The sequence below is a fragment of the Tiliqua scincoides genome, chromosome 5 (assembly GCF_035046505.1).
Source record: "Tiliqua scincoides isolate rTilSci1 chromosome 5, rTilSci1.hap2, whole genome shotgun sequence".
NCBI lineage: Eukaryota > Metazoa > Chordata > Lepidosauria > Squamata > Scincidae > Tiliqua > Tiliqua scincoides.
In genome coordinates this window covers 136168993-136194041 of record NC_089825.1, presented here as the reverse complement: position 1 = coordinate 136194041, position 25049 = coordinate 136168993, and the positions used below count along the sequence as shown (strand labels likewise).

Here is a 25049-nt window from a genome sequence, read left to right as displayed (position 1 = left end):
ACGTGCAGGGCCAGCTAGGCAGGCGGAGATCAGGGGTCTCAATGCGTGGATGAGACGGTGGTGTAGGGAGGAGGGGTTTAGATTCATTAGGCACTGGGGAACGTTTTGGGACAAGCGGGGCCTGTACAAGAGGGACGGGCTCCACTTGAACCAGAATGGAACCAAACTGCTGGCGCATAACATTAAAAAGGTGGCAGAGCAGCTTTTAAACTGATCCCTGGGGGAAGGCCGACAGGAGCCGAGGGGCATCCGGTTCGGGACTCCTCATCCCTATGGGATGAGGATGGGAAGGTTAGAGAACAACAAGACAAAGGCAGAGCAGGAGAAGAAATTGGGAAAGGTAGTGTGATGGGATGTGATAGACAGTTTGGCACAATGAGAGGATGCGGGGACAAAGGAGCGAATAAGCAGCCCATCCTGGGGCATTCCATGTACAAATGCTTTTATGTGAATGCCCGAAGTCACCGAGCAAAGGTGGGAGAACTGGAATGTCTGGTGACAAGGGAAAACATTGACATAGTGGGCATAACGGAAACCTGGTGGAATGCGGAAAATCAGTGGGATACCGCAATCCCGGGCTATAAACTCTACAGGAGGGACAGCCAGGGGCGTGTTGGAGGTGGGGTGGCTGTTTATGTTAAGGAAGGGATAAAATCCAGCAAAGTAGAGATTGAAGGTGGGTTCGACTCCACCGTAGAATCTCTGTGGGTTAAATTACCAGGCTTGTGCAGCGATGTAATACTGGGGGCGTGCTATCGTCCTCCAGACCAGAAATCGGATGGGGACCTTGAAATGAGGAAACAGATCAGGGAGGTGACAAGGAGGGACAGGGTTGTAATCATGGGGGACTTCAACTATCCTCATATAGACTGGGTCAATTTCTGTTCTGGTCACGATAAGGAGACCTCAGCATCCCAAGTAAATCTCAATTTATAAAACAAACTCTTTTCTCTACACTGAGCACACAACTCTAGATGTGGCTAAGTGTGACACAGTAGGCCCACAGAGAAAAGGGGGTGCCTCCTTGACTTGTGAGGAACCTGTCAAAAATGAAAAAAATCCCATAAGGCATGTTTACATCGACTTAGGAGCTCCCCAAGCCAGATCCAGTTTACTTGTTTCACCAGTTGCTGAGAGGTTCCAATCAAAGTGAATTACAAACTCTAGCCCTTACCCTTCAAAATATGCTTAATAGTAAGTTCACCGGGGGATACACAAAAGGGTCAAAGTGGCAGAGGGTTAGAGACCCTAAAAAGGTCAAATTTGCATCCCTGATACTCAAAATAGGGATGCCCTAAAAATCTGGGAGGGGGTGGAAGCAGGGAACAATCACTTTAGTATCCACAGGAAAAAATTCAGATCCATACAATGATTCAAAGTTCCTTAAAAAAAAAAAAAAAAGATAAATGTTGCATTTGTGCAACATTGAAAAGAAAACATGTTCTGAATGGGGACTCTGTGATGGACAGGTCTGTGTCTCACCTGTCTGGGATATTTAATCCAATCACCTATTGCCCAGGAATGCAAGGCAGAGGGCTGGAGAGGGGCCACTCAGGTGTACTTGAAGCTCCAGAATGAGAGGGGGAAAGGAGCGGGAGGGGGATGGGATGGGACTTGTTAAGGGTTCATCCCTGGGACTGCTAGGTAATCTACTGGCTGAATAGTAGCAGGCCTGAAGCCTTGACCTGACTAAGCCAGCACAGCATCCTGGGAAAGAAGGATGATGAAATATCTGGTGATCCATACCAGGTGACATTCCCTGTGTGTGTGTGTGTGTGTGTGTGTGTGTGTGTGTGTGTGTGGCAGCACATGCCAAGTCAGAGTGACTCTGCAGATTTTACTGCTCTCTGATTGGCTGCCACTCATATATATTCCAGCAGGAGCAAGCTGGGTTGTGGGAAATGCAGAGTGGATTTTGTGCCGAAGGCTACGTCAGTGTGATCAGTGATTCGTGTACCATTTGTACAGTTTGGACTGTTGCTGTTGTAAATATTGTATATACGTAGTAAAGAGGCGTTTGGTGGAGGACTTCTGCCTTGTGTCGTCTTTGTCGCCGGGAGTGTGCGCTCCGACCTTGGGAGATAGGCAAGCCGAACAACCTGATAGCAGCTAGCTGCGTGAACGTCTTCTCCAGCTCGCAACAGGACTGGATCTGTGAGAGTTAATGTTTGGTGTTGAGAGGGTGGAACATTCGTATTAAATCACATTAGTATTTACTGAAGGGTAAAATATCACAATGTTCTTGTCACTGACTTTAGGGTCTATATAGTACTCAGCACAGCTGCAGCCACCCCTTTGGGAACATTCCGTTCTCCAGGAGGAGGAAAGGGGGCAGAGAGAATACATGTGAGGGGTGGGAGGGAAGAGATCCTTCCAAACCCAGCCAAGTTTGCAGGTTTGCCAGGCAAGATCTTGGAGTTCCCAGACCCACATCTTGTCCCCAGGATTTGAACTACTTGACTGCAGTGAAGGACAGTATATGCTGTTAACTCTGCAGACCAAGGACAACTGGTTGGAAAGAGGAGGAGATGGGCAGAATGCAGCAAAAAAGGGAAGGATGACGAGACAGGGCAGGGAGGAAGGCAGGATGGGTCTGGGGTGATATCATTGGCAGTGGCGTATGCCAATATCCTAACCCTCTTCCTGGCCTTGATCCCTGACCTGGGCCCACAAGGTCTTGTGTCAGCTATAGAGGTTGCACAGTCAGGTAGACCCAGCAGCCCAGGCAAGGGAACAAATATTTCCTTACCTGGAGGCATCCTCTGGAGGCTAAAACTCCCTTGCAGGATTCAGCGGACACCATATTGGTGCAACTGCATCAGCACTTGGGGAGTTAAGTAGGATTTTGTTGTTTGACAGGCAGGAACTGCTGTGTTGGTGGATAAGGTCTCTGCATGAAAATGTCCTTGGGAGCAAAATTTAAAACAAATACAAAAACACAAAAAACAGCCTGAAATCTCTTTCTGTCCACCTTAAACTCTATTTATTCCTTGCTGGAATCAGCATATGGCTGCAGAGATTATTCAGCAAACATTTCTAGCATTGATCTGTGCTTTCTATGGTCACTCAAGTCTTGTTTAAAAATTGTTTAAGGTTTAGAATTGAATTTGGCATTCTCATTGTTCATTTCATTTGGAAAAAAATTTCACTTTCAAAGACAATGTCATTTTGGTTATATTAGAGTTGTATAGTCCATCTTCACTACTGTGTTTCCCTGAAAATAAGACACTGTCTTATATAAGACACACTAGGTCTTATTTTCATGGTAGGTCTTATTTTTTTTTCAGAAGTCAGTCCCTTTATAGTTAATGGGACTAACACTCTGGAAGGTGTGGAGAGGGTGTCCCCTCAGCGCCCAGGAGGATGACTGCCTGCCTGTCTACTCAGAAGTCAGTCCCTTTATAGTTAATGGGACTTATTCCCTGGAAGGTGTGGAGAGGGTGTCCCCTCAGCACCCAGAAGGATGACTGCCTGCCTGTCTACTCAGAAGTCAGTTCCTTTATAGTTAATGGGATTTACTCCCTGGAAGGTGTGGAGAGCCTCAGAGCTGGGTAGGTAGGGTTGCCTCGCTTGCTGCTTCCCACCTCAGCTCCTCCTCAGCATCCTCTGCCCAAGGTAGCACAGTAGGTGCTTTCTAGGTGGCGCACACAGGAGTGCTGCATTCCTGGACATGTTGTCCACCCCCCCCACCTGAGGACCCCTTCCGGCCCCCCGTCCCATCCCGGCCCTGATCACAACTAGGTCTTATTTTCGGGGTAGGTCTTATTTTCAGGGAAACAGGGTAATGCTTGATTTGTTAGTTTCCTTTATCATTTTTAAAAAATGAAATTGGGGAAAAACTAAATCTTCACGTACCATGAAAAACCATTAGCGCGCCATCCACACTAACGGTTCATTGCCCAGCCTCACCTCATGTTTCAGGCTGGGGCTTGAAGGAGCCATGCTGGAGGGTGGGAGGGCCTCAACATCTTTATGTGTGTGTTTGCCCACTGGAACCCCGGTGACTTCACCTACCCTTCTGCCTCATATGCAGTCTGAGAGTAGCTGGTCACTCTTTTGAGGGCCAGATAGGCCAGATTGGCCAGATTTTTTGCTGTCATCCCGATTGGCCTTGGTTGGCAGTCATTTTTTTTTTTTTTTTTTTTTGCTTACCCCAGACTGGTTAGGATGAGTTCTGGGTATAAATGGCTAGGTATCCCCTAACTGGTTAGTTCATTTCCTGGTCCCTCGGCATGATGCATGTGGGGTAGGGTAGATGGTGTTTGACATCTGGTGCCCAATCTGAGGTAGCAAGGTGAACCGTGACTGCCTGACCAGCTCGAAAAGGATGGCTGGTAAGCCCTTGACTGAACTGGCAAAGCTCTGCAAGATTTGTCCTATGGGCTGAACAGCTACCTTGACCTTTCAGGGGCTACAAGGACAGGCCAACATTTTGGACTGAACATGGCCTCGAGTCGGGTGGTTCGACCTAAGATACTTGCGGGGGAAGGTACTGTAGACAACTGCAGTCATTTCCCCCTTATTTAGTGTCCTGCATGCTGGGGGGCTGGCCTTGATAGTTACACCATCCCTGCTGCATTTTGTCGTTAAACTTGTTAATAGAAGTGGCCCAGTTAAAACCTAAGCCTCTGCATGATGTTTTTACTGGTGGGTGCAGGATAATGCAACACAAGCAAGCAAAATATAAATAATTAAAGGCAAAAAGCCAGAGGAGGGGAGGCTGCTATCTGGTGTCTCAAATGGAGTATCCCATGTATTGGGCATCAGCTGTGGAGGTGTGCTTAGAACAATAAACTGCTTTCTCTCAGGGAAGAAGTTTATTCTTTTGAAGCCTGGTTAGGTAAACTCTTGAAGCCTGACCCCTCTTGAAGCCTGGTGAGCTGACCTGGAGATGCAGAGATAGCAGAGAGTTATGTGAAGGGGACCTCCAAGGGATGTGACAAAGGTGTCCCGCTCTCGGTTTGACAGCTTCCTGTCATGGAGAACGAGAGGGTAAGTGGGCATCATTCTTTGGAAGAGGCAAATGATCCTTTGGAAAGGATATTCTGTCAGTAGTCATGGGTGGCTCAATCACTGGAAACCAGGGATGGCACAGTCCAGTGTAGCTCGACGCAAGTCGTGTTATGAGTCTCTACCCCCTGCTACTTGATTTGAAAGCAAGTCCTAACAGGTGGTCTCCTAAGTCGCCCAGAGTAGTTTCGCGACTCAAAAAGAATGAAGTCACAAGTTTTTTTGATACACGTGTCAGGCATGAAAAAAAATGGAGCTGTTGCTGGGGGGGGGGGTTGTAGTTTTCTTTGCACACTTCCATGATGGCCCCACCCCATCTGTAGAGAAGGCAGGAGGGGATGGGACAGAGTGCGTGAGAGTGAAGAGGCAAGCAGGAGGGTCACACACAGCAGCTTGGAGACTTACCATTATGACCCAATCCTTTGCAGCTCTACTTAGAAGTAGTTCCACTGTGGCTGGTCATTCAATGAGCCTGCTGGAGCCATGCCATATGAGTTTCACTCCTCATCCTCCCCTAACCCTCCCCTCAACAGTCCACAAACCACCCCAGCCACAACATTGCCTGCTCCTGCATGACATGGGAGGACTATTGGCACAAGTCCTGCACCTCTGGCCATTTGTGCTGGGAGTCCACAGCACATGACAGTAGCAAGTCTTTTGCAATGCTGGATTGGGGCTTGTGGCAGTGGATTGTGAGATCCACTGCTGTGAGCCCCAGATTGGATTGGACTGCTTGTGCCCTTACTGTCACTAAAACTTATCTTAAAACATTGGAAAGTGCCCTTTTACTCAATGGACCGAGGTCCTTTTAATCATACAACACTTGAACAAATGGTTTGCACACAACTATGAATGGACATATTGTTTACTATGAATGGACATATTGTGGAAACCTTTTTTAGATATACATGCATAATCTGTGGTTCATAGATGAATCTGTGGTTCATCTGTGGTTCATAATACTAACTGTTTATTCATATTTTTGGATTTTGTATATTTATGTATGTTAATATGTATTTTTATTTTTTTTCCTAATTTATGTTTTTTGTTATTTTTTTTATTTGATTTATCTGGTCTAGAGGGGCAGGAGGTCTGGTCTAGAGAGTTGAGCCTCCATTTGCCTGAAGATAACATCCAAAGGTCGCCAATTCGAGGCCACCGGCACCGTGCAACCTTGAAGCAGCTGACAAGCTGAGCCGAGCTATTCCATCTGCTCTGAGCATGGGAGGATGGAGGCCAGAATGTGACCAGATCAAGAAAGAAACATCTGAATGTTGTGGTTTCTTGAAAGATAGAAACCTTCTTTCAAATTGTAAAAATCCCTACGGGGATTTAATTTGCCTGCCTATGTAAACCACCTTGAATAAAGTCTAAGGAGAAATCTGAGGACCAAGAAAGGCGGTATAGAAATACCTGTATTATTATTATTATTATCTTCTTTTCACTAATAAATGCTGTTAAGTGCACCTGATAGCATGCTAGCAGTGAATTGCTCCTTCCCCAGACACGACCTGGGGGCTGAGGCTGCAGCCTGTCTTACCTGGGGGAGGCAGGAATGGAGCTCTCCTTAGCGCGTGTGTGCCAAGGAGGGCTCAGTTCGTTCCCAGTTGGCAACCCTGCCTGCCCGGCCTCTATCTAGTCTGAGAGTAGCTGGCCACTCAGTGAGGTTCGCTTAGGAATTCTTTGCTACCATCCTCATTGGCCGTTGGAAGGTAGTTTTTTTTTTTTGCCTTCTCCAGACAGCAACTGTTACCCTGCACATGCCCGATCTTGTCTGATCTTGGAAGCTAAGCAGGGTCAGGCCTGGTTAGTACTTGGATGGGAGACCGCCTCAGAATACCAGGTGCTGTAGGCTTACACCATAGTCTTTCGAGACTGAAGGTTGCCAACCACTCCAGACTGGCATGGGGGATGGCATTGGGATTTCATTTAAGGTTCAGGTGGTGTATGTTTAGTTAATTGGTCACTTGACATCAGAAGTGTGGGGTCGGGTAGGCAGAGCTATATCTTAGTGTCCAATTTGAGGCAGCAAGATCAGAGGGGTAAGCCAGAAGCGCTCCAATGATGCCTGACCGACTTCAGGAGGCTGGCTGGCAAGCCCACTGATTGATCTGGCAACTTGGGAAGCCCTGGCAGGGTTCACCCCACAGGTCTAGCTGTTCTGCTGCCTTGACCCTTCAGGGGCAGTGAAGAAAGGTGGGCTCAGCAACTCGTTGAGTGATGACCTGGAGTTGGGCGGATGCCCTACAGGATTTTGGGACGTAGAAGGCCAGGACCATTTCCCCCACTTAGTACCCCCCCATGTGGGAGGGATTTTTAGGGTTGCCCTACTCAGCCCTGCTGCAGAGTTTTGGCTAAAAATCAATAAAAGTGGCCCATTTAATCCAATGCTCAATCTGATGTCATTTGGCGGGTGCTGAGGTAAGGGAAGCACCTAAAGCTAGACATCATCCCCACATCTTGTGGCAATGAGTTCCACTAACTAAGCATGCATGGGGTGGCTCATGCTTTCCTGCAATGCTGTGACACTCTGGTTGTACCACTGGAGTAACTTGCAACACATTCCTACACCATGGCTTCCTCATGAGAAAGCTGCTTGAACTATTCATTAATGAGGCTATACTATATCTCCAAAACTAGACATGATAGGGCAAAACGGATGCCATTTTTAGAATCTGCACCCCAAATTCATATCAAACCACCATAAAGTTTGGGAAAAACTTTTCTGACCCTCAATTCTGTAGTCCTGTGAAATTTGTGGGGGAGCGCTTGGGGGACAGACCAATAGAATGGGTGGAGACCAGACACCCCACAGCCACAAGTGATCCATGATGATTCCAGCTTTTGCCCCAGTGGTCTGTGGGTTTGTAAAGGTTGGGAACCTCTGCTCTAGGAGGAATTCCTGCTACAGGCCGGGGATGGACTATATGGCCTTGTAGGTACATTCCAACTCTAAGATTTTATGATTAATTTCAGAGACGCTCTCTGTCTCTCTCTCAATCTGGCCTTTCAAAACAGCTGTAAAGCACCTCGTGACTGAAAGGAATGACAGAAACATCACCTGTTCTTCACTGAGCCTCTCCCATCAACAATGGACAGGTTGATATGGGAATAATGACTAGCACAAACCAAAAGAACAAGAGGAGATGAGGAATATGGGGAAAAAAATTGGCTCTGACCCCTCTAAATTCCAGCATTTCAAAAACCCAACATTTTGTTCCACAGCTGTTTACTGGTTTCACTTGTTGCTGAGAGGTTCCAATCAAAGTAAATTACAAAGTCTAATTCCTGACCCTTCAAAACATACAAACAAGTTGGACTTCTAAGTTCAGTGGGGGACGCACTCAGAAAGGTCAAAGTGACACAGGGTCAGAGCAGCAGTGTCGCTAGTGGGTGCAAAGTTTTGTGATGTGCCTATGGGAGTGACACCACTACTCGCTACTCGATGGCAGGAAGACCATCATGGGGTTGGCCAATTAGCACCCCGCACCCCCAATATAACCTCCCTACTCTAACCCCGAACATTCGCTCGATCCTCGACCTTCTCCATACCCTTGCACCATTCCACAAAGTTTGTAAGATTTATTTTACTCTGTCTATTTGATTTTTGCACTTTATGCCTGTTTACTTTGCGCACTGCAAATAAAAAAAAAAATACCTGCACTTGACCTGAGCTTGGTGGACTCCTTTCCCCCAATCTTAAAAAGAAGCTCATGGGCTGTGGGCTGGCCCAAGGCAGTGCAGTATCTTTAAAAATAAATGATACATTAATGTTGCATTTGTGCATCGATTTGGGAAAAAAAAAAAAAGACATCCTGAATGGGGAATCTGTGATGGACAGGGTTGTGTCTCACCTCTCTGGAATATTTAATCCAATCACCTATTGCCCAGGAATGCAGGGCAGAGGGCTGGAGAGGGGCCACTCAGGTATACTTGAAGCTCCATGGTAGGCCGGGGGGGGGGCGAATCTGAGAGAGTTAATGTTTGGTGTTGAGAGGGTGGCTCATTAGCATTAAACCACATAAATACTTGCTGAAGGGCAAAATATCACAATGTTCCTGCCACTGACTTTAGGGGCTATATAGTACTCAGCACAGCTGCAGCCACCCCTTTGGGAACATTCCGTTCTCCAGGAGGAGGAAAGGGGGCAGAGAGAATACCTGTGAGGGGTGGGAGGGAAGAGATCCTTCCAAACTCAGCCAAGTTTGCAGGCTTGGCCTGGTAAGATCTTGGAGTTCCCAGACCCACATCTTGTCCCCAGCATATTAAAAGGATACGTTTTTAGCAGCATGCTAAAGATTCTTGGCTCTTTCTTTCTGGTATTAGGGAGGCATGAAATGTTGTGAACTGCTTGACTGCAGTGAAGGACAGTATGTGCCCTGAACTCTGCAGACTAAGGACAATGGGTTGGGATGAGGAGGGGATGGTCAGAATGCAGCAGAAAGAGGGGAGTGGGGAGGAGACGGCATGGGGGAAGGCAGATCAGGTCTGGGAAGTGGGTGGTATCATGGTGGTATCATGGTGCATGCCAATATCCTAATCCTCTTCCTGGCTTTGATTCCCGATGTTGGTCCACAAGGACTTGCGTCAGCTATAGAGGTTGCACAGTTCCAGGAAGACCCAGAAGGCCAGGCAAAGAAACAAATATTTCCTTACCTGGAGGAATCCTCAGGAGGCCAAAACTTCCTTGCAGGATTCAGCGGGCAGCTGCATCACCACTTGGGGAGTTAAGTTGGACTTCGCTGTTTGACAAGAAGGAACTGTTATGTTGGTGCATAAGGTCTCTGCATGAAAAAGTCCTTGGGAGCAAAATTTTAAAAAAAACAACGGAATCAGAAATCCCTTTCTGTCCATGTTGGTCTCTCTTTATTCCTTGTTGTTATTTCAGGTTTAGAATTGGATTTGGCATTCTCCTTTTTCGTTTCATTTGGAAAAGATTTCACTTTCAGTGACCATAAGAACATAAGAACAGCCCCACTGGATCAGGCCATAGGCCCATCTAGTCCAGCTTCCTGTATCTCACAGCGGCCCACCAAATGCCCCAGGGAGCACACCAGATAACAAGAGACCTCATCCTGGTGCCCTCCCTTGCACCTGGCATTCTGACATGACCCATTTCTAAAATCAGGAGGTTGCGCATACACATCATGGCTTGTACCCCATAATGGATTTTTCCTCCAGAAACTTGTCCAATCCCCTTTTAAAGGCGTCTAGGCTAGACACCATCACCACATCCTGTGGCAAGGAGTTCCACAGACCGACCAGACGCTGAGTAAAGAAATATTTTCTTTTGTCTGTCCTAACCCGCCCAACACTCAATTTTAGTGGATGTCCCCTGGATGTACCCTTTTGGATGTACTAGAATTGTATAGTCCATCTTCATTCATGTTTGTTTTGTTTTATTCCCTTTGTACATTTTTAAAGAATGAAAATTGGGGGGAAAAAAGCTTTCTTAAGTCTTAACTTACCATGAAAAACCATTAGCGCACCAACCATGCTAACAGTCCATTGCTCTGCCTCACCTTGTGTTCCAGGCTGGGGCTTCTCTCCAATTGGAGGAGTCATGCTGGAGGGCAGGACTGAGCTCCATTAGGTGCATGTTTGCCCACTGGAAATCAGTCCGATCCCAGCGGTTCACCTACCCTCCTGCTCATATGTAGTGTGAGAGTATATATGAGAGTAGCTGACTCTAGGATGAGGTCTGGGTATAAACGGCTAGGTATCCCCCTAACTGGTTAGTTCACTTCCTGGCCACTCGGCGCGATGCGTGAGGGGTTGGGTAGGCAGTTTTTGACATCTGGTGTCCAAACAGGCATCTGGGCCAAGGGTGGGCCATGACCACTCTTATGATGCCTGATCAGCTCAAGGAGGATGACTGGCAAGCCCTTGACTGAACTGCCAAAGCTTTGCAAGACTTGTCCTGTGGACTGAGCAGTTCAGCTGCCTTGACCCGTTGGGGGGGACGAGGACAGGCCAACGCTTTGGACTGGACCTGGCCTTGCGTCGAATTGCTCACCCTAAAATACTCACAGGAGAGGTAGGCGGCTACAGTCATTTCCCCCTTCCTTAGTGCCCCGCATGCTGGGGGCTGGCCTTGATAGTTAAACCATCCTTGCTGCATTTCGTTGTTAAACTTGTTAATGAAAGTGACCCAGTTAAAACCCAAGCAGCAATAGGGTGTTTTTATTGGTGGGTGCAGAATAATGCAAAAGATAAAATAATTTAAAAGGCAAAAAGTCAGAGGAGTGGAGGCTGCTATCTGGTGTATTGCATGGAGTGTCACGTGTACACCTATTGGGCATCAGCTGTGGGAGTGAGCTTGGAACAAAGAGCTGCTGCCTCTCAGGGAAGAAGTTTATTCTTTTGAAGCCTGGTTAGGTGAACACTTGAAGCCTGACCTCTCTTGAAGCCTGGTGAGCTGACCAGGAGAAGCAGAGACAGCAGACAGGTATGTGAAGGGGACCTTCCAGGGATGTGACAAAGGTGTCCTGCTCTCAATTTGACAGCTCCCTTGCTCTCATGGAGATTGAGAGCCCAAGTGGGCATCATTCTTTGGAAGAGGCAAATGATCCTTTAGAGAGAATATCCTGTCAGTGGTCATGGGTGGCTCAATCACTGGAAACCAGAGTTGCGGAAGTCCAACATGGCTTGATTAAAAAACAAGTCTTAACGATTGGACTTTCCAAGTTGCCCAGAGCAGTTTCAAAAAGATTTGAGTCATGAGTCTTTTTGATACACATGTTAGGTGCGGCTCCACAGAAAAAAACTGAGCTGCTGCTGGGGGGGGGGGTCACAGTTCCCTTTGAACACTCCCCTGATGTCTCCATCCCATCCCTAAACAAAGCAGGAAGGAATGGGACGGACTGCATGGGAGTGGGGACAGAAGAGGTGAGCAGGAGGGTCACATGCAGCATCTTGGAGACTTATCATTATGACCCAATCCTTTGCAGCTCTACTCAGAAATAGTCCCTGGTCTATTCAGTGAGTCTACGGCTGGTCATTCAGTGAGTCTGCCGGAGACATGCCATATGAGTTTCTCTCTTATTCCTCCCCAGTCCTCCCCTCAGCAGCCCACAAACTGCCCCAGTCACAACGTTACCAGCTCCTGCATGACCGGGGAGAACTATTGGCACAAGCATGGCAACTCTGGCCATTTGTGCTGGCAGGCCGCAGCACATGGCAGTAGCAAGTCTTTTGCAATGCTGGATAATTAGATTTCTCTTCTTTTCACTAATAACAAGGAAGAAGCACCCAGAGGTAGTATCTTGTGGCATCTTGTGGTAGTATCTTATACCACATCTTGTGGCAATGAGTTCCATTGACTAAGCATGCATGGGGTGGCGCATGCTTTCCTGCAATGCTGCGACACTCTGGTTGTACTGTTGGAGTAACTTGCAACGCATTCCTCGGTTAGCAAGTCAACAACCTTCTTTTCTTTCTCTTTTTCTCATTTAGGGTGTTTTCGTGTTGGACCAGACATGCACAAAGGGAGCCCCGTCCTGGCAGCCTGCGTGGTTCTCTTCTTCCTCCATTTCACTCCTGTGTCTCCACAATGCAGGGCAGGCACAGCTCTTGAGTGCCAGAAGGCTCATCAATTTGTACCCGGCCTTCTCCATGCAGAACATGGCATTGATATAACCACTTTGGATACATCCCATGGCAAGCTGATGGATCTGCGTGAATGGCAATCATCAGGTGGCACCTGTACCTTGTGTGACAATCCCTTACAGAAACACAACAAACTCCAGAAGATTCCTGTGGCCGTCACTAACTGGAAAGCCAACATTTCATGCCAAAAGAAAGTTCAACACTCTGTCCCCAAGTCAGTCATTTCAGTGGCTGAGGAGATAACAAAAATAACTATAAAAAATGATTGGAAGACAGAGCTGGACGTGGACGTGAAATCCAGTGCCAACTTCCAAAGGATTCTGGCAGGATCCCATTCTGATTTCACTTCATTCGCCAAAAGGAAGATTTCACACAACTACATTTTCCTTCTCCATCATGTCTCCTGCTCATACTACAAGTGAGGAAGGTGGTGAAATGCAGAGTGCTGGAGTGGGAGGAGGGCAGTGTGTGCAAACTGATTATCCCTGCAGAGTGGAGTTTGAAAAACCTGGGTGGGAAGAAGGAGTGATTTCCAAAAAACCAGCAGTAACTTCTAAGTGACTTGTGGCCAAGTGTGATGTCTCACATGACATAACATGTAAACTCATTTTAGCATCTGTGGATTGTTAGGGCACAATCCTAACCTGCGCTGGAACTGGCAGGCCAACTGACCTGCGCTGTATCCAGCGCAGGGTAGGAGCAGGCTGTGGCGCAACTTGATTTTCTACCCCTTACCCTGAGCAGTGCTCCAGGCCAGTGGTGTAGCTAGGTCATTTGATGCCCAGGGCCCATAAATTTTTGTCGTCCCTATAGAACATAATGAATTTTTATCACATTTTTATACCACCCTTTTTATATACACCCAGGGTGGTATGTATGGTTCCTCCACTTATTTTGTCCTCACAAAAACGCTGTGAGGTAGGTGGCACTGAGAAATACTAATAGCCGTGACATGAAATGAATAATAATAATGGCCAGAAAATAAATGCAGTGAGAAGGGCGGAGAGGCTTGAAGCCTCTATGATCTCCCCAGGAACGGGGTTGGGATGCGGCATAGCTGCCTGATCCCAGCCCCACCTCCCGGTCCCCGCCCACTCCTGGGGCCTCCCACCGCCCACCCAGGGACACCTCCCTCCCGCCTCCTCCCTGCCTACCTCAGAGCGTTGCGTTGGCTCAGCTTGGTGACTCCGTCAGTGTGGAGGCTTGTTCTAGCCGCTGTGCGCAGGCCTAGCCAACTCCTTGCGCCAGACCAAGTGAAGGGCAGGATTGTGCCCTAAGAAACTTAGATCATAAACAAAGCTGACCGTTGCTGTAGAAAAGATGACATGTACTTTCAATGTCAAAGTGGATCCTACAGCAGATGGAAGGAGAGAGCCTCCAACCTCAATTACAAACCCCCATTCTGACATCCAGCTCCCTCCTCCCAAACTGGCCAAGACGCCAATCTGCATTCATGCCTATCATCCCCTTCTGCACCCATGATGTGATTCAGGGTACAGTCACTTGAGAGAGAGGGGAATTCCAGGAAATGGGGCTGACTCTCAAGTTGGAACAGTCTGGCTGCTCTTTGCAATTCTTCTCTGATCAAGCCATACCCCTGTATATCATGGCCTTGTCTCGTCTTACTGCCTTTGCGTGCATGCTCTTTGTGGGTTGTCTAGTTTCTATATATCCCTCAGCCCTTATCTGGCTGCTTTAGCTAGCACACAAGGAACTCCTCAAATTGCAGAAATGATTCTTTAAAGTGGTTGGGCACTAGCTAAGCAAGACCTTGAGCTTGGCCCCGGCTGGGTTATGAATCAAGTTGTCGAGGAAAAAAAAAAGTGACAGGGTGTGTGGGTGTCAAGCATGACCTGTTGGAGACTTTCTCCATCTCAGATTAATCTGCTTGTCTGCCCTTGCACAAAAATTGCTGGGCTAGAGAGATAATTAGATGATCTGGTTTGGCAAAAACCATTCTTAAGCTCACCTCAAACCTGTTGTGCTTTGAAAACTGTAGTGATTTTACAGGATGGTAAAGAAAAGTTCATGATTGATGATGTAACTCCTCTACAGCTCTCTGCTTCTGTTTCTTGCAGGTTCAGTATCGACAAAGATAAATCAGTTAGTCAGAATTTTAAAGACCAAGTAAAGGTTCTCCCAGAAAAGTATGATCACAACTCAAAGCTGGACTATCACAGCCTGATTATCTTCTACGGGACGCACTTTATAAAAGAAGTTGACCTGGGGGCAGCTTTCAGGTTCTTGACGGCTCTTCCATTTTGCAAGATGCAACTGCAAGAATTCACTGACACTGAGATCAGTAAATGCCTGGAAATTCAGATGGGTCACCTTATCGGTTTTGATAAAGTGACCAAGGAGCCAGACTTCGAGAATTGCAAGGGGACTCTACAAGACTTCATTTACCCCTGGGGATTCCCGAATCAGGTGACGTCCATTTACGGTGGGTCCATGTACCTTCAGTTGAACTTTTACAATTATGCATTCTGGAATGACCCCGGAGACTGGTTGGAGAGTGTCAGATCTGAGCCTGGCCTGATTTCCTACTCCGTAGAGCCGCTCCATGCCTTGCTGGATAAAAACGACCCTCGGAGGGACAGCTTGCGGCAGGCAGTGAGCGCGTATGTGAGAGAAAGAGTTCTGTGGAGGAACTGCACCCCCTCCTGCCCACCAGGGGTTCAACAGAGCACATGGGACTCCTGCTCCTGTGAGTGCCCCACAAATGACTTCACCAACGCCATGTGTTGCCCACAACAGCCAGGCCTGGCCAAGCTGACGGTGACCATAAAAAGTGCCAAGGGTTTGTGGGGGGACTACTTCTCACGTTCTGACGCGTACGTCAAGGTGATCTTCAAAGAGAAGGTAATGTGCACGCCCACTATTTGGAACTTCAATAACCCAGAATGGAATGTCAACTTGGATTTTGGAATCATCCAACTCACAAAAGGGTACACCCACTTAGAAATACAAGTCTGGGATGAGGACGTTGTACGGGATGATCTTTTGGGGAAATGCTTTGTATTGTTGAAAGCTTGGGATTCAAATGTTTACAATTGTCATCTAGAGCAAGGGAGCCTACTTTTCAAGTATAACTTCATCTGTGGTCCGCACCTTGGAGGCCCTATCTGCTGGGATTATTTCCCTTTCCCTAGCTGGAAAGATAGAAAAAAATATTTTCACAAGACACCGTGAAGCAAAACGTTCCCTGACGGAAGAGCCACTGAAATGTTTCAAGTACTGTAGATACTTGCCTATAAGGCGAGAATGTTTTTTAACCAAAAAATCCAGCACAGATCATCTCCTTGGCTTATCTGCGGGTTGGTCAGGGGTCAGGGTAGTTCACACTTCAGCTGGCCATGCTTTACTTTTCCCAACAGCTTCCTGCTCCAGGGGGCACTTTGCAACTAGCCCTCACTTGACACAGCAGGCAGGCAGGCAGGTTTGCTGCCCCTGGGACTTAAAGCCTGTCATCCACAAGCTCAGTACAACTGCAGATAGGAAAAAACTTCCCCTCACTTCCTCTCTCTCTTCCTCTGAGTTGTTTCATTACACGTAAAGAGGGAATGGCAGACAGCACTGCATAAGCACCTTATGAATGTCTTCAAAAACAGTGGTGTGTCTCACTTTCCCCCCTTTCAATCAGGCTCCAGGGCAAGCTGCAGCTCATCTTCACAAGCCCCATTCCCTAAGTTGTGCCCCAGACTTATCCAAGGGTCGTGGAGCATTCCATGATCTTTGACTGATCATGGCTGCCCTCGCCTTTTCTGTGAGATTGCCTTATAGGCGGGTGTCTATGGTATGTTTGATCTTGGCTTTCTCTGTGGTTTCTGCTTCTCCCTAATGATCCAGTGTCCATCCTACCATTTGCCAATCAGTTTTTCCAACCCTGCAGCCAAAGCCAATCAGAGATGCATCTGGTAAAGCTGTGGCACACATTACATGTTCTTAATCTTAATCTCTCTCTGATTTTCCACCCATGAGTATATTCTATGCCTTTTAGGGTTCAAATCTGCACCAAGTCCAATGCACATTCTGAATAGCCTGTATCAGTTAGGCAAATAAAGGTGAACTGCAATCTGTTCAATGGTTTATGTTTTCACACAGGGCCCTGCATCCACACCTTCAGACTTGGATCACCCACCAGCCTCTACAGGCTTCTATATTTCACCTGGCCTGACCTTGTTTAAAAGCAAAAAAAAAATAAAAAAATAAAAAATCTACACTATCACCAGAGATAGAAAGTTAAAAACAAAAAATGAATTTATCGTAAGCAGTGTGCCCAAATTGGAAGTTACCCTTATTAAGTTCATACATTGTAATAGGGAATAATACGCTGCAATGTTTGTGCTTATCTACTTCTTCTCTAACATTGGTACCTACTTGTAGGTTTGGATAGGAGCACCAAATGAATTCCAGAAGAATTGCCATGAAAATTGAGGAACTCGCAGCCCAATTCTGAGCCTTCCGGATGGGGACACCACTGGAGGCAACATGACAGATGCCTACCTAGAGGAAAGGCAATTGCCCCATACATTAAGCTGTGAGGGGAGATCAGGTTCAAACAATAGCAAAGCTCCAGGAAGTGAATCAACCCCTACTGCCCCAGGAGGAGCAATCAGAGATTAGACACCTGCCAATGTTGTGGCTGAAGGAAGAAGGACCATGGGAAATCAGGCCAGAATGCTGGTAATACTAGGGTGGGGAGAAAAAGCTCCCTGCCCCACTGTATTTGCAGACTGTGAAAGACTAGGGTATTCCAAGGAATTAGCAGTTTGTGCAGATGGTAACTCTGGTCCTGACTGCATTTCTAAAATTGCCAAGTCCAATCATAGGCTCACACTACATTGAAAGTGTCCTGTGTGGACCAAAACCTACTTCTGCAGCAGCTGTAGTCCTGCAGCTATGTCCCTGAGCTCCTAGAGACTCCTTCATTCAAAGTGGATCCACAAGCCAAAGAGCTACTGTAGCAGGCCAGTTTCCTCCCAGATTTGACACTCTTAAGGAGTGTCAGGTATGCATTCCTTGGCCCAGTGCTTATGGTTTACAGCAGCCTCTAACATCCTATGTGGGAAGTGAGCCCAGGTGAGAGTGGAAATTGTAAGAAGCCAGGACATTTCTGGACCCCCTCCTGGGTTCCCATTTTGATACCTGACCCAGGTACAATTTACTCCCTCTCATGGGCCCTGGGGCTGGATTTTCCCTCACTAGAGGCCTTTGACAGGGGCTGTCTGGAGATTCTCTAGGACAGGAGTCTCCAAACCCCAGCCCGGGGCCAGATGTGGCCCACGGCGAGCCTCTATCCGGCCCACAGCCGGACTCTGAACCCCTGAGAGCTTCTGGTCCAGTTGACCAAACACAACCAGAGTTGTGCTTGTGGGGTGAGGGAATGGGGGTCCATTTAAGTGTGTGCTTTATTTCTTGGGCTGTGTTTGTGCTTGAAGAAGTCCTAGAAGACATTTGAGCCCATTCATTTATTAATTCATCTAAGTTCCATCTCTAATGTATTTAATTAAATTTTATACTTAATTTTTTTTCCCGACTCTCGACACTGTACCAGCTATTTGATGCGGTCTTTTAGCCGAAAAGTTTAGAGACCCCTGCTCTAGGACACTGGCTCCCATCCTGTGGTCCGTGCACCACAGGTGGGCCACAAGACCCTGAGAAGTGGTCTGCGAGATCTCAGGGGGAAAAAAATCTCTTCTGATCACTTCCAATGTCTCACCAAGCAAGAAATCTGCCATGGACCATCAATGAGGGCGGAGAATGGACTGCCCTCAGCCATAACTGCTGAAGTATCAGCTGGGTTTCTGGGTGGTCCTTTCTCTGTCCTCTCTGGGGGAGCGCTTAGGGGACAGGCCACCAGAATGGGTTGAGACCAGACCCCCTACAGCCACAAGTGGTCCAAGATGATTCCAATTTTTGCCCCAGTGGTCTGCAGGTTCATTACGGTTGGAAACCACTACTCTAGGTGGATTTCCTGCTACAGGCAGGGGATGGACTATATGGCCTTGTAAGACAATTCCAACTCTAAGATTCTATGACTAATTTCAGATGTCCTAGCTAAAGAATCAGCCTTAAGAGCTCAGAAGCTGAGCACTCTCTCTCTCTCTCTCTCTCTCTCTCAATCTGGCTTTTCAAAACAGCTGTAAAACACCTTGTGACTGAAAGGAATGACTGAAACATCACCTGTTCTTCACTGAGCCTCTCCCATGAACAACGGGGAGACTAATATGGGATTAATGTCCAGCACAAACCAAAAGAACAAGAGGAGATGAGGCACATGGGGGGGGGGGGAGTCTCTGACCCCTCTAAGCTGCATCATTTCAAAAACTCAACATCTTATTCCACAGCTGTTTACTGGTTTCACCTGTTGTTGAGAGGTTCCAATCAAAATGAATTACAAAGTCTAGTCCCTGACCCTTCAAAACATACAAACAAGTTGGATTTCTAAGTTCAGTGGGGGGGGGGGGCACTCAGAAAGGTCAAAGTGCTACAGGGTCAGAGTAGTGGTGTAGCTAGTAGGTTCAAGAGGCACGGGCCGAACTGTGTGATGTGCACATGGAAGTGACACCACTACTCGCAAAGATTTTTAAAATCTTGGTTTTTCTTAAATAAGTTCTAAGTTCAGTTGGGGACACACTCAGAAAGGTCAAAGTGACACAGGGTCAGAGCAGCGGTGCTGCTAGTGGGTGCAAAGCTGTGTGATGTGCACATGGGAGTGACACCACTTCTCAATGGCAGGAAGTCCATCATGGGGTTGACACACTGGCCTCCCACACAGGGTGGCACAAACCCTACTGACGCCACTGGGTCAGAGGCCTGAAAATGGCCACATTTGCAGCCCTGGTGCTCAAAATGGGAATCCCTCTGGGAAGGGGGAGAACCAGGGAACAAAAACTCATCCCTTTAGTAACCACAGTAAAAAATCAAATACAATGTTTCAAAGAACCTGTAACAGCCAAGGCCAGTACCAGCCCTCCATCGCGAGACCTTGGGCACGGCACAACCCAAGACACAAAGGCTAGGCCCATCTTCCGCCCTCCCTATTATACTCTCTCTGCAGTGAGAAGGTATCTCTCTCCCAGGCTGATTATCACCAACTGTGAACTTCGGCAACAGTGTGGGAGTGCCCCTCCATTGACAGATGATGGACACACCTGGGCCAATTAGCACCCCGCACCCCCAGTATAACCTCCCTACTCTAACCCCCAACATTCGCTCAACCCTTCGACCTTCTCCATACCCCTGCACCATTCCACAAAGTTTGTTTTATTTTACTCTGCCTATTTTATCTGTGCACTTTTTGCATGTTTACTTTGCGCACAGGGAATAAAAATAATGTCTGCACTTGACCTGCGCTTGGCAGACTCCTTTCCCCCAATCTTAAAAAGAAGCTCATGGGCTGTGGGCTGGCCCAAGGCAGTGCAGTATCTTTAAAAAAAATGATACATTAATGTTGCATTTGTGCATCGATTTGGAAAAAAAAGACATCCTGAATGGGGAATCTGTGATGGACAGGGTTGTGTCTCACCTCTCTGGAATATTTAATCCAATCACCTATTGCCCAGGAATGCAGGGCAGAGGGCTGGAGAGGGGCCAGTCAGGTATACTTGAAGCTCCAGTATTGGGGGGGGGGCTGAATCTGAGATAGTTAATGTTTGGTGTTGAGAGGGTGGCTCATTAGCATTAAACCACATAAATACTTGCTGAAGGGCAAAATATCACAATGTTCCTGTCACTGACTTTAGGGGCTATATAGTACTCAGCACAGCTGCAGCCACCCCTTTGGGAACATTCCATTCTCCAGGAGGAGGAAAGGGGGCAGAGAGAATACCTGTGAGGGGTGGGAGGGAAGAGATCCTTCCAAACTCAGCCAAGTTTGCAGGCTTGGCCTGGTAAGATCTTGGAGTTCCCAGACCCACATCTTGTCCCCAGGATATTAAAAGGATATGTTTCTTAGCAGCACAGTAGGTATCCCTCTGTAATGTCCATGGCGGGCAAAGTCCCCGCCCCCTGGTGTGCGACCAAACGTGGGGGGCTTACCCTGTTGATGACGGGCGGTCGTTGATGGAGAGAAGAACGGGAGACAGACACGGCTGTTTTGCACAGGCGGTTTACTTGAGTCAGACGTTTGACATTCATGGGCCCTGTTACGTCACAGGCCATAAGAACATAAGAACAGCCCTACTGGATCAGGCCATAGGCCCATCTAGTCCAGCTTCCCGTATCTCACAGCGGCCCACCAAATGCCCCAGGGAGCACACCAGATAACAAGAGACCTGCAAGGCTTCCTGGGAATTGTAGTTAAGAACATAAGAACAGCCCCCTGGATCAGGCCATAGACCCATCTAGTCCAGCTTCCTGTATCTCACAGTGGCCCATCAAATGCCCCAGGGAGCACACAAGACAGCAAGAGACTTGCATCCTGGTGCCCTCCCTTGCATCTGGCATTCTGACATAACCCATTTCTAAAATCAGGAGGTTGCGCATACACATCATGGCTTGTACCCCGTAATGGATTTTTCCTCCAGAAACTTGTCCAATCCCCCTTTAAAGGTGTCTAGGCTAGACGCCAGCACCAAATCCTGTGGCAAGGAGTTCCACAGACCGACCACACGCTGAGTAAAGAAATATTTTCTTTTGCCTATCCTAACCCGCCCAACACTCTTACCTTTTCGCTTTTCATAGCGCCCTTTTCGCTTACATAAACACGTGCCGTCAACACAGAATAGGATCGTTCCCTGACCCTTCCCGACCCCTTGAGGAGCCAGGCGGGGCTCTCCGGCTGGTGCCTGTCATCCAGGGATATGGGTTTCCGGGAGCTGCAGTACTGGTGTCCGGGGTCAGCCCAGATGTCCTCAGGAGAACCCCAGGTGCCTCAGCAGTTGCACCTCGATCTGCTGTCCACCGTTAGGGAGAGTTAGCTGTGAGTCTGTAGACTTGCCTCTCCTGAGGTCACCCCAGGAGCCCGGGCGGGTCCCAGTTCTGGGAGCTCTCAGTTCCAGCTCACTCTCTCAAGGGCCAAGGCAGTCAAATTCCCTTTTGGGTCCTGGACCACCCAAATAATGCCGGGGTTGCTACCCCCTCTGGCCTTCCCTCCGGCACTGCTGCTGCCTGGGGAGGAGCGCCCTCGCCCTAGGCTGCCCAGGCTGCTTATGAAGCCAGTCTCTGGCTTAGCCCTTTCTGGCCAGGTGGCTGTTTGATGCTCCCAGGAGGCCCCAGGCCCTACTCCCGGGGAGATGCCCTGCCTGGGGGGCCCAGTGCTGGCAGCACACGTGCCTTACCCATGAGGAGACCCCTGCTCCTGAGGAAACCCTGGCCACCAGGGCTGGGCCCAGGTGACACCCCTAATCGGTTAGTTCATTTCCTGGTCCCTTGGCGTGATTCTTGTGGGGCTGGTCAGGCAGTTTTTGACATCTGGTGTCCAAACTGAGGCAGCAAGGTCAGGGGTGGGCAGTGACCACTCTTCCGATGCCTGAGCACCTCGAGGAGGCTGACTGGCAAGCCCTTGACTGAATTGCCAAACCTTTGCAAGGTTTGTCCTATGGGCTGAGCAGTTCAGCTGCCTTGACCCTTTGGGGGGGACAAGGACAGGCCGACGTTTTGGACTGGTTCGAGTCGGGTGGTTCACCCTAAGATACTTGCAGGGGAGGTAGACAGCTACAGTCATCTCCCCCTTACTTAGTGCCCCACACACTAGGGGGCTGGCCTTGATAGTTAAACCATCCACGCTGCATTTCGTTGTTAAACTTGTTAATAAAAGTGGCCCAGTTAAAACCTAAGCCTCGGTATGGTGTTTTACTGGTGGGTGCAGATAATGCAACACATGCAAGCCAAATATAAATAATTAACAGAGGCAAAAAGGCAGAGGAGGGGAGGCTGCTATCTGGTGTATCAAACGGAGTGTGATGTGCACACCTAATGGGCATCAGCTGTGGGGGTGCGCTTGGACAATAAGCCACTGCCTCTCAAGGAGGAAGTTTATTCTTTAGAAACCTGGTTAGGTGAACACTTGAAGCCTGACCTCTCTTGAAGTCTGGTGAGCTGACCCAGAGAAGCAAAGACAGCAGTGAGGTAGGTGAAGGGGGCCTTCAAGGGATGGGACAATGGTAACCAGCTCTCTTGCTCTCATGGGGTAGAAGAGAGTAAGTGGGCATCGTTCTTTGGAAGAGGCAAATGATGCTTTGGAAAGGATATCCTGTCAGTGGTCATGGGTGGCTCAATCACTGGAAACCAGAGATGGCAAAGTCCAGCACGGCTTGATTCAAAGCAAGTCCTAACAGGTGGACTTTCTGAGTCATAGAAAGTCCCAGAGTCGCAGAGCAGTTTTGCAATGCAAAAAGACTTCCGTCTCAAGTCTTTTTGAATCATAAGTTAGTCTTTGCTCCATAGAGGAAAGCGGAGCTGCTCTGGGGGGGGGGGGGTTGTTCGAGTACTCTTTGAATACTCCCCTGATTTCCCCATCCCATTTGAAACAAAGCAGAGGGGAATGGGATGGACTGAGCTAGAGTGGGGTCAGAAGCTGCAAATAGAAGGAGGGTCACACACAGCAGCTTGGAGATTTACCAGTCCGACCCAATCCTTTGCAGCTCTACTCAGAATTAGTCCCATTATGGCTGGTCATTCCATGAACCTGCTGGGGCCATGCCATGAGTTTCTCTCCTCTTCTTCCCCTAACCCTCCCTTTAACAGCCCATTACCTTCCCCAGCCACAACATTGCCAGCTCCTGTGTGGCCTGGGAGAACGTTTGGCACAAGCCCTGCACCTCTGGCCATTTGTGCTGGGAGTCCATTTGTGCATTTTTCAACAACTCAAGTTCACAAAGTAAACTAATGAAAGGGAAGAAGCACCCAGAGGTAGTCATCATCCCCACATCTTGTGGCAATGAGTTCCACTGACTAAGCATGCATGGGATGGCGCATGCTTTCCTGCAATGCTGCGACACTCTGGTGGTACCGCTGGAGTAACTTGCAACGCATTCCTCGGTTAGCAAGTCAACAACCTTCTTTTCTTTCCCTTTTTCTCATTTAGGGTGATTTCGTGTTGGACCAGACATGCACAAAGGGAGCCCCGTCCTGGCAGCCTGCGTGGTTCTCTTCTTCCTCCATTTCACTCCTGTGTCTCCACAATGCAGGACAGGCACAGCTCTTGAGTGCCAGAAGGCTCATCAGTTTGTACCCGGCGTTCGCTATGCAGAACACGGCGTGGATATAACCAATTTGGATGATGCATCTGATCATCTGATGGATCTGCATGAATGGCAAACGTCAGGCGGTGCCTGCACCTTGTGTGACAATCCCTTACAGAAATGGAGCAGTGCACAGTGGCTTCCTGTGGCCGTCACTAACTGGAAAGCCAACATTTCATGCCAGCAGAAAGTGCAGCACTCTGTACTCAAGTCAGTCCTTTCTGTGGCTGAGGTGATAACAAACTTAACCGTAAAAAATGACTGGAAGGCAGACCTGGACGTGGACGTGAAATCCAGTGCCAACTTCCAAAGGATTCTGGCAGGATCCCATTCTGATTTCACTTCATTCATCGAAGAGAGGGTTTCACACGACAGCTACATTTTCCTTCTCCATCATGTCTCCTGCTCATACTACAAGTGAGGAAGGTGGTGAAATGCAGAGTGCTGGAGTGGGAGGAGGGCAGCGTGTGCAAACTGATTATCCCTGCAGGGTGGAGTTTGAAAAACCTGGGTGGGAAGAAGGAGTGATTTCCAAAAAACCAGCAGTAACTTCTAAGTGACTTGTGGCCAAGTGTGATGTCTCACATGACATAACATGTAAACTCATTTTAGCATCTGTGGCCTGTTAGGGCACAATCCTAACCTGCGCTGGAACTGGCAGGCCGAATGGCCTATGCTGAATCCAGTGCAGGGTAGGAGCAAGCTGGGGTGCAACTTGGAGGAATGGGATTTCCTACCCCTTACTGTAAGCAATGCCCCAGGCAGCCCTATGCGGCTACTAGTATCTGTGCCTTCGATTTCACAGGTGCAAATTCAAGCGGCCTGAGTAAAGCTGCTTGGGGTGGGACTGGGGGTTGGGATACGGCCTATACCACAGTGACCAGCCCCATCCTGGGCCGAATCCATCCCCAGGTCACCCTCTCCCCTTCCAGAAACAACCCCTCCTTGCCTTCATTCCCCTCTCCTGCTACCATCTCCCAACCCTAGTGCCGGTCAGGAAGCCAGTGCATGTCCTTTTGTCAGCCTGGCCTCTTCCTGAGTTGATGTGAAAGTGCTTTACAGCATGTTTGCAGCTATTGACTCAGTACTCAACTTAGACTTCGGTGGCCTTGCAGCACAATCCTATCTTGTGCTGGAACAGGCAGGCCAAGTGGCAAATGGACCCCAAGTGGCTCAGCCAGAGATTATGGGGAAACTCTACCCCTGGGTAAGCCACTGCAGCAATGATTCTTTTAAGTGGCT

At 48.3% G+C, this 25049-nt stretch overlaps 1 protein-coding gene and 1 pseudogene across 1 annotated transcript; both read left to right on the top strand.

The window, feature by feature from the left end:
• Positions 1–6748: 6748 nt before the first annotated feature.
• On the top strand, positions 6749–6865 carry LOC136654568 (5S ribosomal RNA; annotated as a pseudogene).
• Positions 6866–10773: 3908 nt separating this feature from the next.
• On the top strand, positions 10774–15810 carry LOC136653749 (perforin-1-like). The gene is made up of 3 exons (XM_066630629.1): positions 10774–10789; positions 12466–13036; positions 14697–15810. The coding sequence occupies exons 1-3, from the start codon at positions 10774–10776 to the stop codon at positions 15808–15810; spliced, it is 1701 nt and encodes a 566-aa protein (XP_066486726.1).
• Positions 15811–25049: the final 9239 nt, after the last annotated feature.